The sequence below is a fragment of the Labeo rohita genome, chromosome 12 (assembly GCF_022985175.1).
Source record: "Labeo rohita strain BAU-BD-2019 chromosome 12, IGBB_LRoh.1.0, whole genome shotgun sequence".
In the NCBI taxonomy this organism is placed as follows: domain Eukaryota; kingdom Metazoa; phylum Chordata; class Actinopteri; order Cypriniformes; family Cyprinidae; genus Labeo; species Labeo rohita.
In genome coordinates this window covers 21,969,189-21,989,308 of record NC_066880.1, presented here as the reverse complement: position 1 = coordinate 21,989,308, position 20,120 = coordinate 21,969,189, and the positions used below count along the sequence as shown (strand labels likewise).

Here is a 20,120-nt window from a genome sequence, read left to right as displayed (position 1 = left end):
GAAAAAACGTTATTCGAAAATAAAAAGTAATCCTTTAACTATGAGAATGTTTAGTAATTATTAACTAAATTAAAAATAAATAAACACTATGCTTCAAAACTACTGACCAGTGTTGGGGGTACTTACAATTAACGCAAGTTATGTAATCAGATTACTTTTTTAAGTAACTAGTAAAGTAACGCATTAGTTTTTAATTTACAAGAACATATCCGAGTTATTTTTTTAAAGAAGTAACGCCAGTTACTTTGTTTTCCCATTTATTGACTGACAGCTCTCCTGACCATATTTTGAGAGAAATCGGGAGTAAATGCAGAGGATTTGTGTGCACTGTGTAAAATTATGTTTCAGTAGTTCTAAACTAAATGTGAACATGCATATTTATCTCACAGCTTCAGTATTCCTCAAAATGAATGAAATCAGTAAAATGCACACCTGCAATATGATGCAAACCTGCAAAAATGAAATGTTAAATAACACAAATATCCTTTAATATCCCATTTTATTAACCATTGTCTTGATCTGATCCTTCATGATCCAATTCAACCATACTAATAAGCAAAAATTTAAATTAAAGCCATATCCAATATTTTATACTGTCACTTAAATGACTAATTACATTTGAAAAATGTTAAAATCAGATCAGACTTTTCGACAACCTTGTTGTATTTCGTCAGACGTTTCAATATTTTCACTTAGGACAACAGACCATGTTTTTATTAATACTATTTGGAAACTGCTTAAATGCTTCTGTTTTTCTTTACAGTGAAGTTGATGGCAAAAAAGTTGGACGTTTTTTGTGTTCCACAGAAGAAAGAAAACTATATACTATAACAGTAAATGATGACAGATTGTTCATTTTTGAGTGAACTATACTTTTAAATCTCTTATATGATTGATTTATTGTTCCATGACTATATGTAATGGTAAGGCTCAGTGCATACATACTTTGGCTTTTCTCTGTTGATGTTTTAAACCCACTTTTTTGTGTAGATCGACATGGATCTCTACTCAACAAAGAGTCCGTAATTAGTTTAATTTAACCAGAAGTTGAACCCTTCAGTGCTAATGAAGGATGTGCTAATGAAAGGATTATAAAGAATCTAAAATCTAATCTAGAATCTACTATAAATATTGATTTTTCCACATACTAATAATAATAATGTATGAAAATGCAACTATATGTGTTGATAAACTGATATATCGACCATGCTCTAAGAGACACTATCACCAGCTTTTGCCACACAACTTCAGACGAACCTGCTCTGGATGTTAACTCAGACTTAAGTGAGACAGAGTGAAGCATCCACACATGACAAGCTGTCTGAGAGGGCTTTGATCCTTACAGTTCTTGGCGAAGTGGATCTCAGCCTCTCCACACTCATTAGCAATGATGCGGACTTACACGTGAGGTGATGAGGTCATTGTCAAAGCAGAACATGCACTCAAGCACACTCTCAGACTGACAAACAAGTACGCAATTCAAGTTAACAACTTACGACTGGCACCAAAAAGCATCTAGAACAGAGAAGCTAGTATTGTCACAAAGTTCAAAACATCCAAAGTAGGACAAGTTTTTCTAAGGATGGCACAAAGACAAATTTCTGCCTGCAAACTCTTGATCACAAGAAATACACATGATGTTGATAGAGAAGCCAACCTATCCATCACAAAGTGAATTATTCCATGTGACGCAAGGCTCTGTGGTATACAGGACACTGAGGTGCTGGAGTATAGTAATATTTAGCTGAGTCTTTGATGTCTGCTTTGCTGTTGGTGCTGGTAGATGATTTCTGGTGGGTGGCATTTATTCCATGCAAACAGAGCTTTAGGAATAGTCACCCATGTCCCTTAATGTTATCCTCACAAAAATACCATGCAAAAGTTAGTTAAGATTTCATATTTTAAAACACAGAGATGACTTATGGACCAATTATCTGTTTGTAAACATTCAGGATGCACGCGCAGCATGGTTGCAGAAAACCCGGGAGAGATAGCCTTTATGGCAAGAGAATTACACGGATACGGTACAAAATACTTAGATTTAAAAAGAGTATAGATTATATTAATTAGATGTCATTTTCAAAATGTTGCATCAATACATATTACAAGAGCTTGTCACCCACTGTTCTTCAACGAAATTGACTGTTAGATATTAGGATAGTCTTACAGATCTGAAACAGGGATGACGTTTTTTTCTTTTTGTGGGCGGTTCAAGTGGCAGTCTATGGAGCCATGGAATAAAAGAATAAAAAAGGTAAATATGATTTTATATTTCAAAATTCTGACTTTATTTTCGCAATTCCGAGATTATATCTCACAACTCTAGAGGAAAAACAACTCGTCATTCTCTCTTTTCCCCTCAGCTCAGAGTTTATATCCCACAATTCTGTCTTTTTTCCCCTCAGAAGTAACAAACTCACTAGTTTTGTTAAAAAGAGTTATAAAGTCCATATTAGGAGATATAAACTTGCATTTGTGAGAAAGATAAAATAAAAAAATGTTATGTAAAAATGTTAATAGTAATGGGTTTAAATAAGATTTCATGCTATAACTCTATGGGATAATACAACACGTCCCCTATGAACGGCATATGTGAATATTATGTAGACCTATTGTTTAAATCAAATTTATGCTTTAAAAGTCGAGTAATCACAGCAGTTTTCATCCATAGTATGTCTGTTTAAATGTCTGTGTTTAGCTTTAAAATGGCGTCTTTGACAATAGTATTCTATAAAAATTATTTGCATTCTGATTTTGACATCAAAAGGCACAAAAAAAATTCTCTTATTCCATGGATTTTACCCATTTACATCCACTTGTTACCAGTGTTTAATGCAATCCATGTATAATTCAATGACAGCCTTTCCCTCTAGTAAGCTGTTAACTAATTAGTTCAGTATGTTCGAAAACAAATCATTAAGATTGGTTCTGTGAACTGAATTAACTAATCCACTGAAAAGTTCAGACTCAAAAGAATTGGTTCACACAAAGTTATCACATATGCACAACATGAGGGTGAGTAAATAATGACAAAATCCACATTATTGGTCTAAAAAAATCCCTGTAGCCAGTCTCCATTATCTCCTCTACTTCACAAATGCTTCATTTCCTGGTTCATAGCACCCTCTAATGGATACCATCCTTCATACAATGCAGTGCTGTGTGCTTGTTTTATTGACTGAGCCTATCTCTCTGTTTTGTGCCAATTTCAGGACCCAGACCTTTTCTCAAAAATATAATCCTTTGAAGATTTTTTTCCCCAGTCTGTGGTTCAGAATGGACGAGACAGGGCAGTAAGGGTTTTGTCTGGAAAGGTGAAGTCTCAATTGGGCTAACCTGAGAACACCTACAACCCCGTCAAAACTTCAGAGGAAGTCTTAGTGGAAGGTGTGTAGGGTGCTCAGCTGTTCATACATAATTTATGACAGCTCACCAAGAATTAAAATAAGGCAGCTGAGAAAAGGTGACAGAGTTCTGGAGCAGAAAGACAATACGGAGGGAGGGAAAAAGGTAGACTGACACGTTGAAGAGAAGTAAAGAAAGAAGAGGGACCAGAGAAAAATATAAAAACTACAAAAGCGTACATACATTGGTGAGTGAAATGAGCTGTCGAAAGACTCCCCCAATATGAAGAGCCCTCAGTTCTCTACAAATGACTTTCTCTCAGTTGGAAAACCTTTTATTCCATGAAACGCATCACTCGAAATGATAGCTGATGCGGGGTGCTGCTGTTTCTTTTCATTTCTATGTATTCACATCTACATTGACTCCAAATATGTATTTTAATAATGATAACCTACCACCTCTAGCTACAGCCAGCATTTCAAATAATTATCTGAATTACAATAATGTCTCTTTCTAAAGGCAGGGAGTCAAGGGAAGCTTCAGTTTTGTGTGACGGTTTGGTCTGAAAGAGGTGTTTACATGGCAATGAGGTGTGAAGAACAAACTGCAGAACATAAAAGCACATCACATAATTATGCCTCAAGGCCCATGTACTCTATGTTCCCTACTTATACAAAACAAAAAGGATGACTGATGTGAGGGAAGATGTTGTATAATCAGGTATACAGTATTATTACAATAATCATAAATGACCACTACCTGAAAAATGAAGAACTAAGCACTACATGAAGACAGAAGGGCTTTGATAAAAGTAATTAACATGCCCCTTAAAAGTGTGATTTTCTGTAACTTTAAGTACTTTAGCATGTGAAAGCAAAATATGAAATAAATTTTGGAAAGTCTTTCATTCTCGCTGTTGCTTTTGTTGGTTGCACTGATTGAAGAAAAAAAGAAAAAAGAAAAGAAAAGAAAAAAAAACAGGCCAAAAATGTGGATTTTGTACAATACCAAGCTCTTTCACTTTATTATCAATACTACATTATAATTTTACTATGCAAGATGACTGGTAAGATGAAATAGAAAATTAATGTCCTACATAAAATTGTGTAGATACAAAAGTTTGTTGCTTGCTTTGTAAGCATTTTAACAATTAACACTTCAACTCAGTACTTCGTTGACATTAACAGGGACCATAAGCACTCAAACATACAGTTAAGAACTAGTGAGTGAAAATTATACAACAACATTGATAATTCTGCACACTTGTCAGTAGCTGAGGCCATTGTAATTCGGGATTAGCACAGGTCTTGTGGCATTGTTTGCAGACTGATTGGTTTTTAAGTTAACATGTTTTCTCAAAATGCCAAGTAATTTCATATTTTGCTTCAGCACTGATTTTGCTAAAGTGCTGCTTTTTTTAGTGAGTTAAGGGCAAAGCTATAAAAATCAACATCTTTTGCTGTGTCTACCAATTCTCATCACTCAGCTGGTTCACTGAGTGTCACACTGACTGACTTTTCACAATGCCGGAATCATATTTTTTTTTTTTTACATTTTATATTTTCGTTCTGCATTTTTTTTACTACAGGGCTCAACGCTAAGGATTTTTTGTACTGGCCCGGTCGGGCCAGTTGTTCAAATTTTTACTTGCCCAGTTAAAGTTTTCACTGGCCCTGCCACAAAAAAATGAAATAGTTTCTGTTGTCATTGTTTCTGACTCATGTTATCTTTTATTTTAATAAATAAGCTTATGTGACACCAACTATTATATACCAATTAAATAGTACAATTCTTGATTCCAATTTCGATACCACATCAAAACCTACTAGCCTAACAAGTATAAAGTTCAAACATTATTTGTCTGTGCAAAAATTCTTTTATTTTCATTAATATTTTATTATAAATGAAAAGATGCTGTAGGGAAAAACAGCACAGACTGAAAAAACTCTCTGCCAGTAGGTGGCACTTATGGAATAACAGCGATATTACGTTTATTTGGTTACAGCTGTAAACAAAGCAGAGCCGTGCTTATGAACGCTAGTTTAAATGCATTATACAGAGGCAAATGAAGAGAAAACGCCATGTAAACTTTTCTTTAAATAGTCAGTTCCCCTCAGAGACATATGAATCCCCGATTCAATATGTAGGATAATATTTCCTATATTTCGCGCATTGTGAACCCTGATCTGACCTCCATGCAGTTCCTGTGCGAGCCCAGCCTAGATCGGTTGAAATATGTCCGGTCGATCAGTGCATCTGTACTCCACTGTATAGCCTAAATTAAATATAGATTAATCATTGTTAAAGCGACATACTTTTATAGGTTATTTGGTCTTCAGAGACACGTCTCTCTGTGATCGCTTAAAATTTTAAATGAACAAGGCTTAAAAACAAGTTCAAATGATAAACTTTCGTGACGATGCGGCAGTGGCCCGATCGGGGCAGTGACAAATTCATCAACTGTCCCGAGCGTCTTTCACGCTTCCCTGGGCCATCAGGCACTCCTTATTGTCGAGCCCTGTAGTATCAGTATACCTTGCATTCACAATTTTTAAAAGTCCAACAAAAAAGGGCTAATTGTGTACAGTAGAACATTTTGGTCTGATGGTCTTGAGTTTGAGACCTCTCAGGACTACATAAATACAGCCTTCCCTGTTGAAAAAAACAGCATATGCTGGTAAATAGGTTTTGATGCTTAGATGCTGGTTAGGTATGTTTTGATGCTGGTTTAAGATGGTCCTTTGCTGGTTTATGCTGGTCCTTGACCAGCAACATGACCAGCTAAGGACCAGCATAAACCAGCAAAGGACCAGCATAGACCAGCATAATCCAGCAAAGGACCATCTTAAACCAGCATCCCAGCATCAAAACATACCTACCAGCATATGGTGTTTTTTTCTACCAGGGTTGGATTGGGTCTTTGTCTTATTGTTTGATGTCTTGGTCTGACAGTCTGAGGTGCAATGTTTGAAATGAATGCTGGAATTAATTTAGTATTTTCTTCATTTCTCCATTTAAAATGGACAGTCTGGTTCCTGGGCATACAGATCTTGGTCTGGATCTAAGCCTCAGGAGTTAATCCCAATATTTGCTTCAGCTATTCATTTGGCACTACATCTCGCACACAGTGTGCATGCTGTGAATTTCACTATAGCAAAAAGTTGGGCTGTTGCTTTTAAAACTACTCGAAGAAGAAGACAGAAATGTCAATAAAAACAACAGGAGACGAAGTTAGAAAACAGTAAAAATGGATATGTGAGGAGGTCAGAAGCTACCTTGATTTGTTCAACTTTGAAACAGGTTTGAAACAGTATACAGTAAATCAGGGATGGGCAACTGGTTCAGAAGGGCCACTGTCCTGCAGAGTTTAGCTCCTCCTTTATTAAACACACCTGCCTGACTTTGGTTAGATGTTTCAGGTGTGATTGATTAAGAATGAAGCTAAACTCTGCAGGACAATGTACAGTGGTAAAGTTGCCCATCCCTGGTATAAAGCAACTACATTTTCAATCACATTTATTTAAGGCAGCTGACTTATTTGTTTTATCTGAAATTATAATTTGAAAATTTTATCTGAAATTATGTATTTTCAGACATATTCAATTAATTATTTATAAATTATTTAAGATTTATTCTCGAAATATTTTGGCTTTATTCTCATAATTTTGACTTTATTTTCAAAATATTTTGACCATAGTCTCAAAATATTTTGACTTTATTCTCAAAATTTTGACTTTATTCTCATTATTTCAACTTTATTCCCATTATTTTAATTTTATTCTCAAAATATTTAGCCTTTATTCTCATAATTTTGACTTTAAAGAAAAGAAAAGAAAAACAGGCCAAAAATGTGGATTTTGTACAACACCAAGCTCTCTCACCTTAGTATCAATACTAAATTATAATTTTACTAGGCAAGATGACTGGTAAGATGAAATTTTGAAGAAAATTACCATCCTACATAAAATTGTATAGATACAAAAGTTTGTTGCTTGCTTTGTAACCATTTAATTAAAACTTCAACTCAGTAATTCATTGGCATTAACAGCAACTTTATTCCCATTATTTAAACTTATAAATATTTTGTCAAAATATTTTGCCTTTATTCTCGCAATTTCGACTTTATTCTCAAAATATTCTGACTTTATTCACAATATATTTTGACTTTATTCTCAAAATATTGTGACTATTCATATTTCAACTTTATTCTGGAAATATTTTGGGTTTATTCTTGTAATTTTGACTTTATCCCGAAATATTTAATCTTTATTCTCGTAATTTCAACTTTATTCTCTTTATTCTCAAAATATTTAATATTTTACTTTAATCTTGTAATTGTAAACTTAATTCTCGTAAATTTGACTTTATTCTTGAAATATTTTGCCTTTATTCTCTGCATTTTTACTTTATACTGGATATATTTTGAGTTTATTCTCACAATTTAGACTTTATTCTCTTTATTCTCAAAATATTATAACATTAATCCTGTAATTGCTACAACTTAATTCTCGTAATTTTTAATTTATTCTCAAAATATTTTGACTTTATTCACTAAATATTTTAACTTTATTCTTGTTATTTCGACATTATTCTCGAAATATTTTGGCTTTATTCTTGTAATTTAGACTTTATCTTGAAATATTTCAACTTTATTCTCATAATTTCGACTTTATTCTCTTTATTCTCAAAATATTATTTAATATTTTACTTTACTCTCATAATTGCTACAACTTAATTCTCGTAATTTTGACTTTATTCTCAAAATATTTTGACTTTATTCTTGAAATATTTTGACTTTATTCTCGAAATATTTTAAGTTTATTCTCAAAACATTTTGAGTTTATTCTTGTAATTTCGAATTTATTCTCAAAATATTGACTTCATTCTCATAATTTTTACTTTATTCTCGAAATAATTTAAGCGTATTCTTGTAATTTAAATTTTATTATCTTTATTCTCTTGTAATTTTGACTTTATTCTCGTAATTTTGACTTAATTCTTAAACTATTTCGACTTTATTCTTGTAATTTCAACTTTATTCTCAAAGTATTTCTACTTTTCCTGAAATATTTTGACTTTATTCTCGTAATGTTGACTTTATTCTCTAAATATTTAGACTTTATTCTCAGATTGCTATGATTGCTATATTTTTTTATAAAACGCTGTTGTAATTTTGTCAATCAATGGGATGAAAAATATATTTTCTGAATACAAAAAAAAAACATATTTAATGGTACATATATATTTAATGGTATTTTTTGCTTACATTTTCTTTTTATAGTGTCTATGGAAGTGGTTATATTTAGGTTTGGGGCTAGGGTTAAGAATCTAAAATATATCAATAAAAAAATGTAACCATTTTTATAACCATATTTATGATATAAAAGATTTGTATTTTAGTAAGACTTGTAATGCTTTATGTTTCTATTGCTGCAAATATGTAATATCATTTATGTTTTAGATGCTGTCAGTAAGTCCATATTGTACATTTCAGTATCTGTCTAAATGTACAAAAAAGTCATTACACTTGTAAATGTTACATATTAAAACCTACATATAAACAATATGAGCAGGGTGGGGATACATTCTAGGGGTTGTTTAAACAGACGAGAGAGAACTTGGGGAAAAAAAAGAGCGAGTAAAAGAGAATGAAAGATAGGAATGACAGAAGAAGGTTTGAAGAAACAATGGAAGTAGTGTAAACCTGTATGATGCAGATGGGCTGTCCTCGCTTTATAGAATAAGAGACCATGCAAACAGAAAGAAAAGAGGAAGGACTTGAGAGGATGCTTTAGAGAAAAGACAGGCAGTACTATACCACGCAGTGTCTCTGAAGTAATGTACTAGATGCTCCACTCCTTTTGCCAGAGATTGGGAGAGGCAGAGGGAGAGAAACAATAAGGAAAAATCAGTCGATGAAAGTTTTAAACACAGATGGCAAAGGCAAGAAGCGACCTCAGCACATACGACAAACAACACAAAGGCAAACATTTTACTATAACATTATAAAAAACAAAATGCAAAAATGGAACAGCCTGTTCAGCCATGATAGTAACCAAGGCTTTGCATGTCACGTGACATGAATGAAAGCAGGGGGAAACAATTGCATTCAGGTCCATGCTCATTAGCACAACTAAAAGCACACTGCCAAAGACAGAGAAGGAATATATGTGTCTTAATGTCGGAGGGTCGTTGCAGTTCTCTGAGGGATCCCACAGTGACAGATCAAAAGATGTCCTGTAATGTGCTAGCATCTCTCTTTGCTAGTACCAGTCCTCCCACAGCTGCCTACTGACAGTATTAGTCATTTTGTCCACGTGACTCTTCTGAAGCCATGCAATATGTTTTATGAGGAACAAAGATTGAAGGTTTGCTCACTGAAAATTCATTGAAAATCTGCTGTAGCTCTTGAATCGCAATTGTCTGTACATACATTCAACCTTGACATCTCAAGGTGAATTTTATCAAGTTACATCATTGGTTTTCATGTCTCATGATCAAACACCTTGTATCTCAATACTATCCCTAACTATTTGCAAGCATGAACAAGATAGAGAGCAGCAAAGAGTAACATTTTCAATGAATAAACACTTGTTTTGGCCTGTTCCTCAAAAAAGCTATTGTACGACTGCAGGAAAGTCTGGAACAGCATGAGGGAGAGTAAATGATTTTTCAATTTTGGGTCAACAGTTCATTCCTTTCACCTTCACGATCTCACGACTCGGGATTCTCAACTGCATAAGATTACCAAAAAGATTACAAAACTGGGTATCTCAAAAGAAGTGCTCTATTGAAAACAATTAAACAGCTCAGACCCTCTAGGAAATTGGTCCGAAGGACAAAAAGTACAAGAAAAATTCATTTAATGAGAGTATGATGATTGTCTGGCTTTACAGACAGTCATTATAAGAACTACACAGAATAAACTAGAGGTCAGCAGACTCTAAACCAAGTAGACAGACAGGGGACAATGAAATTAAAAGTGCAAATGATGGCCTGGTTCTGCACTGGAATGTGATTGGATGGTAAATTTGTGTGCATGACTCAAGGGGGCACAAGGGAGAGGCAGGCGGACATGCAGCAAGCACTGGGGCCAGTGCACAGACTGGTTCGCTTGGTTAAAGGACTCACTCTGTCTGTGGTGACGTGGCGCACATGGCCGCACACTCCCCCGCTGTGATTGTTGCCAAGAGGAGAGAATAGGGGCAAGCAAAATGCCCTGTACAGAGGAAGAAAAAGAGAAAGACTGATCCCAGCACCACACACTCAGACACACATACGATACACACAGATGGTCGTTTTTCGTTTATCGACTTAGTGCCAGAACAGGAAAAAAAAGTACAAAAGTTAAAGCCACAATTACTCAGTTTGGTACTTTTATGGATACTCTGTTTTGTCAAATTATGGGAATACTAGTCTCACAGGGCTAGACTTCTAATTTTAGCATCCAAGCAAGGTCCAATTTTCAAATGATGACATGTAAAGCCACCAATTCTTTTTTTCTTTTTTATTCAATGTTATATATATATATATATATATATATATATATATATATATATATATATAGAATTGCAAGGGTGCCGATATTTTTGGCCATGACTGTATATATATATATATATATATATATATTTTACGATCATGTCCAAAAATATCGGCACCCTTGCAATTCTGTCAGAAAACGCAACCCTTCTCTCAGAAAATTGTTGCAGTTGCAAATGTTTTGGTACTGTTTTGGAACAACACAGAGAAGAAAAAGTCGAATCTGATACAGTTCCACACAGAACCCCAAAAATGCACTGGACAAAATTATTGGCACCCTTAACCTAATATTTGGTAGCACTCCCTTTGGAAAAATAAGTTTTGGCAAACTCCAGTCTTGTTTTTTATGCCTTTGTGTCAGCAGTGGTGTCCTACCAGAGCGTCCCTTTTCATTCAGATGGCAACGGATAGTGCGAGCTGACACTGTTCCCTGTGTCTGCAGATCAGCTTGAATTTAATTGGAAGTTAATTGGGGTTCTTTATCGACCATTCGAACAATCCTTTGTTGTAATTTTTCATTAATTTTGCTCTTCTGTCCACGTCCAGGCAGGTTAGCTACAGTGCCATGGGCTGTAAACCTCGATGATATTGCGCACAGTGGACACAGGAACATTAAGATCTTTGGAGATGGACTTATAGCCTTAAGATGGTCAATGTTTTCCACTATTTTTTCTCTCAAATCCACAGACCACTCTTTACACTTATTTTATTTTGTCCATGCTCAGTGTGACACACAACACAAAGGTTGAGTCAACTTTTCTCCATTTTAACTGGTTGCAAGGTGCCAATAATTTTGTCCAGTCCATTTTTGAGTTCTGTGTGAAATTTTATCAAGTTTGACTTTCCTTCTCTGTTTTTTTGTGTTGTTGCAGTGCAAACAAAAACAATAAGCATGTGAATACCAATATCATTCTGATTCGCTACTCAAAAAACATTTATTATTATTATTAGAAGTAGTAGTAGTAGTACGTTGAAAATCCATATTTTGGATTAAATAAATGCAGGCCTGGTGAGCAAAAGAGAATTCTTTAAAAAAAAAAAAAAACAATGTTACTGTTCAAAAACTTCTGACTGGTAATGTATATATAGAAATGTACGCTACTTTCAGCTTTTTAAAAGTTTTATGCCTTGTCATGCAATATAGTAAACCGCACTGCAGTGGTTTTTGTACTTCTATATGATGTTTTCCCATTCTTCCTGGATTCCTGTTAACTCCTGCATATTTGATTATCATTAAACATAAGCTGTAATTAGATCCACACTACTCTCCACTTTGACTGTCCCATTATATATCTGGCAGACTCTGATAAATCCATAATTAGATCTTGAAAAGTGCACAGAGTAGCATTTTGTCATTTTTGTGCACAATATGCATCACACTGTTCATTGAGGTCCGTCCGAGGATTGGAATAAGTGAACCAAGCAACTGAAGAAAGAGAGTCATTCAGGTTTAAAAGAAAATGATGACAGAATTCAAATTTTTGGATTTGCTATGACATTAGGATAATCTGTTACGCAAGTTAAACTAAATTATGATATGGAACCCTGCCATTAATATACTCAACAAACTGCAACAAACTCTACCCAAACATGCATTTGCTGAAGTAACCATACTAATTTAGTTTCCTTATACAAGTCTTTGAGCTTTCATGACTTGTTTTTTCCATGGGACTCGTACCCAAGCGCTCTGCATCGCAGGTTCAATGATGTATCAGGTGAGTTAAAAAACAAATTTACTGTGTCAGAAAATCCATATATATGAAGCCAGTTACACGCTACAAACATCACAACGTGTTACTTTACAAATTACACACTGTGGTAGAAGTGTTTTAAAGGGTAAATGTATCATTGTTCAAGGAACCATGCAAAATAAGTGGCCTATTAATCAATAATCTGCCTCTGTACTCATAACTTTACTGCCACTAGCATTCATGCCGATTACACCACCCCTAGCCTCTATCTGGGGATCTCAGACACATGCACATACTTTTTACCCACAGGTGAATGTAATCATCTGAACTATGCCTCTGTCAGTCAGTACTATCCCTAACTATTTACCTCATATACCCAACACTGTAGTGATAAAGCTGCCCTGATCATCTATCTCTATAAGTATACTCACATTATGTGCCTTCCACAAGGTTTGAGTATCCTTGTCCTGATGCTCTGGTGACTCCTTGTTAGTCTCTGACCCCTGCAAGCAGTGGCACTGCATATCCTCTACTGGAGAAGACTATGAAAAATAATAGTAAAAAAGCCCATGTATTGCCACATAAAAGAGTTTTGTTAACAGCATGTAAATGAAACACTGGTCTCATCACGTCTGCTTGTTTTTTCCAGGAACTTTCACAATAGATTACAACACACTTTACAGTAAAAAAAAAGAATAAAAATAAATTAATTTTGCTGTTTAAGAAAGTTAATCCTATTTTAGCACAATTAAGCTGTTTTTGTATTGTGACAACACAACAATTATAACTATAATAACAATATTTATGCAAAAATGACATGTTACTTAAATACTATTAACATATTATTGATATATTATTTGCAATGAAGGGTTCATTTGCAAAAACAGATAAAAAATCATGTTTTTTTTTTTTTTTTTTTATTGTGCATTCCAATTATTTCTATTAAACTGCAGTTGGGTTATTAAAATAAATATATATATATATATATATATATATATATATATATATATATATATATATATATAACTAACACAGAAACATGATAACAGTAAAAAAAAAAAAACTTACAGTAATTAAAAAAAACAATGTGAAATTAAAAAAAAAAAAAAAAAAAAAAAAAACAGATTAATTTGTTTTTGCAAATAAACTCTTCAAATATATATTACATATATTTCTGAAATATATACATGTGTGTGTGTGTGTGTGTGTTTATATATAAACATATAAACATACACAGTACACACATATATTATTTAAGCACAAACTTTTATTTTGGATGTGATTAATCGTGATTTATTGATTTGACAGCACTAACAATTACTTAAATTAAATATGACCTTTTCCTAGAATTATCTTCAATTTTTCATATAATTATGAAAGTTAGTATGAAAGACAAACTCTTACACAGAAAACAGTAACTAAAGAAATATTAACTAAAACTGAGAATTAAAATGATGAGGGAAGGATCTGAGTTTGGAGTTCATGTACAAAATCTCATTTGGCAACAATTTTTCTGCCAATTTGTCTGCCAGTGTAATTTCCTAACATAATATTTCACTTTTGTTGCTTTGATAAGAAACCATATAAATAAATACAGTTTCTGCATGAAAGAGTTTGATTTTGTAATTAATAATCAGTTCAACACTACCTGTTTCAAGATAGATTAATTTACATTTAGTATTAGCATGAATTTATTGTTACTACTTCATTCACAATCTCATTGATGAGTTCTTTACTTACCATAACCTATCTAATATAACATGTCAGTAATATAGCATATTCCAACTTTTTCTCAGAACTGGACTTTTCTGAGAGATTGCTAGTGACTTTTAGGTTGGTGTCTGTGATTTTTGGTTGATGTTTAAAGTTCTCTTCAGTAAATATTTAGACTATAATACATACCAGCTGCTGGGAAAGCTCAGCGATCATCTTGTCTTTGCTTCTAAGCTCATTTCTCAGTTCCTGAACCTCTTTCAAAAGCAGGGCCACCTAGAAAATAATACAATACAAGATAAACCTGCATCTTTTTTGCCTGATCAGAACAGGGATTGATTTGTATCAGGGCTTAGATAGGAATATGTAAAAGTTACAGGCTTAATCATATTATAGCATGCTCATTTAGCAAAAATATGACAATACACACATTTATTTTTGATTTTAGGTGAGCCGGCTCAGCTATTGGTGCATTAAACAAACATCACATTTGCATACACATTAAAATGCCAGATAACATACATACAACTGTGCGCATGATCAAGACATATAAGATCTGTTGGCTTACAGGGGGCCGTTTGCACCAGCTGGATGTACACCCGGTTGTAAATCAAATCTGGATGTAAAATATGCTTTAAGTCATGTGTAGAATTAATACTTGTTGCGCCATCTAGGCGTAGTACTGTGTCTGAGAATAATCATATGCCTAGACAAATATTTTTTCGAACATGATTTGTTTTTAGGATTCATGTCTGTGAATAATTAGTACTGCAGATATGCACTGCGATGTTTATTATCTTTTTATTTTTTATTACCAAGTATAGCAATCGTCAAGAGCAGAAACCGTACCATGCATCATCATGCTAGGAGGGACAGTATAAAAGCCTGAAAATAATATTTCATGTAAGTCTGCCATCCAATAATTGCAGTAATTGTTACTTTTAATACAAAAAGTCTCTATTTTAAATTTTATCATGAAATACAAACAATAAATGTGGTTTTGATGCTCTTTAATGTGGTGTTCGCTGCAGCGGTCTCAGTTCAACCAGTAAGTGAACTAATCATTTCTTCCTCTTTAGTACTATAGCCCCCCACAAAAAAAGAAATCATTGTTTCAACCTAAAGAAAGATGTCAGTAAAACAACTTAAGGGAGAAGTCAACTTCCAGAACAACAATTTACAAGCAAATAGATTACAATCTACAACATAGATTGTGAGCAAATTATCTGTAAATTTTTGTTTTGGAAGTGAACTTATCCTTTAAAGAATCATGTAACGTCACATTTACCTCAGGTGAGACATTCAATGTCCATAAACTTAATAGTCAGACGAAAAAAATATATTTCACTATATTACATATTCATTATATTTTTATTTAACCTGACAAGTGTTGATTATTAAATACATTTGATTAATACATTTAATTATTATTAAATATAATTTTATATATTGTTTCAGCTAAATGAAAACTTTTATTTGAATTTTAGTGTTACAGTAGCTAAAATATTCATTTTGGTACTTCACTAATAGGGCGTTCGCATTATAAGAATGTGCAGGGAGACTTCAGATATAATGCTGACTTGTTAAGAAATGTTAACTCAATGAAATCATAGCACGTTAGTAGTACATTTATGTGTGTAGCCATAACATGAATCTCAACTATCTCTGCACTAGAATGTGTCGGCATGGATGTGCATCGTCTACACTGGGTGTAGTTCTATTTGCTGCAACAGGTGTAAATATTTATAAGAATGCTGGACATAGCTAAACCCAGTGTAGGGCTTACAACTCTTTTACATCTAGATGGTGCAACCAGCCCAGGGCAAACAAAGCCATGTCCTAATCCTGATAAACATGGCTTAACTTTTTATCTATAGATAAAAAAGATTTGCAAGATTTGCTCAAACTAGAGGGACCTGGACAATTAATTATTATGCTTAAAAAAAGAAATATAAAATATGGTGGCTTCAAACACATACGCACCCTTTTGTAAATCCTTTTGTAAAATGTCAAAGATTTAGGGGCGATCAAGAAGTTTAGGACAATAACACAAGGTCTTACCTTATGATCGAGTAAAGACTGGTCAGTGGATGGTGGAGTATGAGCCTCTAAAGTATCTTCAACCGAACCATCGGTCTCTAACTAAAACAAACAACATAGAAAATCAATCTTGTAGTTCTGCAGTTGAGTCACTTGTCATATTCTTGAAGTTGCTTAGTGTATGGAGGTGGTTACACTAGTGTTTCTTCCCTCCACTGACTGACATTCATTTGTATGTAAATGCTGATGAGCAGAAATACAAGCTAATACAAAGTTTTGCATTCAGCTGCGTACAGAAGTTCAAGTTAAGGTAACTCTGACCTGCATCTCTGAACCCCTGAACTAGGCATGGAATAGCAAGCCAGCCAGAAGTTAACAATAGCATGAATATAGCTCCACACAATGCATTTACTCCTAGAGTCATTGCACTGCTGACTGCTATTAATTATTTTACACTCCCTTTGGTAAACTCTTTACCTCTTAACCTCACTATTCAGTTGCGAGTCTCTGTCTAACTTTGAAGTTTTGCCAATGGTCACTGTCGCCTCAACTCACTAACTCCACCAATCAGTGTAAATGTCCTTTAGATAGCATGCTGGGCCATGCAGATCCATGCCCTAGCAATTAGTGCACATGCTCTGGCATTCTGTTTTCTATATCATTTGTTTGCTCCATTACCCCAAGATCTTCACACCAATTATTTTCTTTCTTCTTGCAACTACTCTCATATCAAGTCAACGTGAAATCCTAAGGTCAAAAAAATATATACATATTTTTTGTTTACCAATAAAGACATAAATGGTCCATTATTACTCTGTTTCATTGTAATGCATCTCTGGAAAGAAACTTTTGAAAAGTTCATGAAATTGAGCTGTATTCGTATCTAACAATCAAACAAAAACTAGATACTTAGAAAAAAAAAACTGAGATTTAACATTATTTAAATACTTTTAGAAAGTTGGTAGGAGACTAATGGTCTAAATTAGGAGACTAAATATAAGAAATATTTTGGAAGAAACTCCTTCTCTTTATTCCACCCTCTCTCTCTTTAACAAACTCACTTGAAGAACTCACAAAAGTAGATTTGCATATGTATAGTCCTCATGATGTAAGGGAGTGGAAAAAGAGGAGCATCCTTCCTTCCTTATGTGTGATCTCTCCATACTCCCATAACATCTTAGTCATCCTTTTATCCCTTCAAAAGCCATTAAAGCCTTTAGTGTGACTGGAGGAGTTGTAACACCCCTCTAAAGAGCTCTAAAACATGTCCCACCTATCAGAAATGATCTACAATCAGCTCTAAACAGAGACCGTTTGAGCTCACATGGCTCAGAAAAGGCTCAGAGTTAAAGCCGTAGCTTTGTGGGCAGTGCTCCAACATACAGTATAGCACTGATTTGTCTCGGATGACACAAGTTCAAGAGCCAGGTTGAGATCCTTTTACTTCTCTTCTCTCCTCTCCCATTGATTTTTGTCTCTATCCACTGTCACTCTTAAAAAAAGAGAGAACAGGCTCTGAGAAAAATAGTCATTAAAGTTGTAGAAAGAGCAAGAGAATGGAAAAGAACTCAGGGGTCTCAAGACACAAAAGTTTGATCTTAAAACTGCAGTTCATCAGCACCGATAGCCTCGTGGTTAGTGTGCCGACATATAGCGTGACTGTGCTTGTGGCGATCCGAGGTCCTTTGCCGATCCCTCCCCCCTCTCTTCACCCAATGCTTTCCTGTCTGCTCTCTACTGTCCTATCAAAATAAAAACAGGCAAAAGGCTATCTTTTCTGCAAAGTGAATTTGTTTTACATTTACACCATGTTGACCACTTTTATGTGTGGTGTACTTGGAATAGGACAAACACATAGTCGTGCAAGTTTTTGATAAAGAGAATCTTACTTGAATCACGTTGTGGTCACATTTTTAAGTTGACTAGTTAAACAGGTTGTCTGGCTTTTTCTTGTAGCATTCTCTTGTTACTATTTGCACTAATTTAAATAGTTAGCTAGGTTACCTAGCACCTCCTTATTCTGATTTTTAGAGATAACAAGAGAGACTATAACTGGAACTGTTCAGTTACTACAAGTCAACCATTGATTTCAAGCCTTGTTGATACTGTTTCTACTGGAGCATACAGAAGAGGATGTGTTTTCATTGTTAATTGACTTCGGTTCCTGTCGCCATGCTTTTAATCGCTCAAAAAAATAAAGTAGTAGCAAAGCAACACATTTTCTATAATAACAGGGCACCATTATCTTGTCTAGCAACAAAGCATCTACCACCCATTGAAAAAAAAAGATCTTGCTGCAGATCATATAAAGATCTGTTGCTGTAGACTCTGATATTGATATTTTGTCAGCAAAGGGAAGTAATTGTGGTGGGGGATTGATTTTTTTGGTGGTTTTGATTTGTTTTATTCTTATTGTTTGTTTAGCTTGTCTCAGAAATGTTTCTTTTTTTATACTGCATGGAAATTGCATTACTAAACACAACATGCATTGCAGCATTCATCCGTGCCATCAAGTCAAATATTATTTGTGCAATCCTGAAAAATGATGAGGACTGATGTTGAAAAAAAATGATGTTTGTGTATACTTACTTTCTTTTTTGTGCTTTTATAACTGTACTGTATTAATGGTTTGATGTTTATAACCGTTTAAAAAAAAAAATCTGGAAAAAAAGAACCCACACCAAAGTCCCACTCTGAATCAAATGATTCACGATCCATGCTCAGAAATTTCAATCTAAGTCAAATGATTTGTGATCCGCGCTCCGAAGTTCCAACATAAATCAAATGATGTGCGATTCTTGCTCCGAAGTTTCAATCTAAAGCAAAAGATTTGCAAACCTGCTGCGAAGTTGCAATTTTAATCAAATGATTCACGGTCCATGCTCCGAAATTTCAATCTAAATCAAATGATTCGTGATCCGTGCTCCGAAGTTTCAATCTAAAGAAAAAGATTTGCAAACCCGCTCCGAAGTTCCGGTCTAAGTCAAATGATTTGCGATCCACACTCTGAAGTCTCGATCTGAATTTGACTTAGATCGAGACTTTAAATCATGTATCATGAATCATTCGATCTGAATCATTTAATTCGCTAAATGATTCACAAACCCGTTCCGATCTAAATTAAATGATTTGCGATACGCACTTCGAAGTCCCAAGCTGAATCAAATGATTCGTAATACGCTAAGTTTCAATCTGAAATCAAATGATTAGTGAAATCCAAAGTTCCAATCTAAATCAAATGATTAGCGATACATGATTTAAAGTCCAGGTCTTAAACAAATTATTTGCAATACGCAATCCAATTGGAACGCTTCGAAACAGTGAATCATTTTGTGACGCAATTGTTTAACTGATTCAGAGTTTCAAAAAGCTCTGTTTCACCCATCACTATGTGCTTTTTTACAAGCGTTGTCGAAATTCGAAAATGATGAATGACTCTTTTAATTTAATATGGTTTTTGCTAGTGAATCGTTTGAAATGAATGATCGAAGTCATGAGTTTAAATCAATCGGAGCAGTTCCAGCATAAATGACTCAATTGATTTGGTTCATCAGTTCCTCTTTTCGCATCTTCAGCCATGTTTACACTACACTGTCAGTACAACTACTTGCTTAACTTGACTGCTTTGCGTAAAAAGATATGTGCTTATTAACAAAATTGAACACTTATTTCATAGATACATTGTTTTTCAATAATTCAGGCAGTTTTCAAGTACCTCTTCAGAAATATTACTATTTTCAAGGGTTGTCCAGGCCTTAAGGGTTGTCCAGGCCTTATTAAGTCAAATTCAAG

The 20,120-nt window shown here is 34.2% G+C and overlaps 1 protein-coding gene across 5 annotated transcripts in view; it reads right to left on the bottom strand.

Moving 5' to 3' along the window:
* The window catches only part of ccser2b (coiled-coil serine-rich protein 2b), a 66,493-nt gene that overhangs the window by 6,167 nt on the left and 40,206 nt on the right, over nt 1-20,120 (bottom strand). For 4 of the 5 annotated variants that reach the window (XM_051124459.1, XM_051124458.1, XM_051124460.1 and 1 more), the window contains exons 7-9: nt 16,350-16,430; nt 14,478-14,564; nt 13,007-13,117 (exon numbers count right to left, since the gene is read on the bottom strand). In XM_051124459.1, coding sequence (XP_050980416.1) covers nt 13,007-13,117; nt 14,478-14,564; nt 16,350-16,430 — 279 coding nt within the window. Of the gene's footprint in view, nt 1-9,163; nt 9,204-10,476; nt 10,565-13,006; nt 13,118-14,477; nt 14,565-16,349; nt 16,431-20,120 lie in introns of all 5 variants that reach the window. The other variant, XM_051124462.1, reaches the window with a different exon arrangement.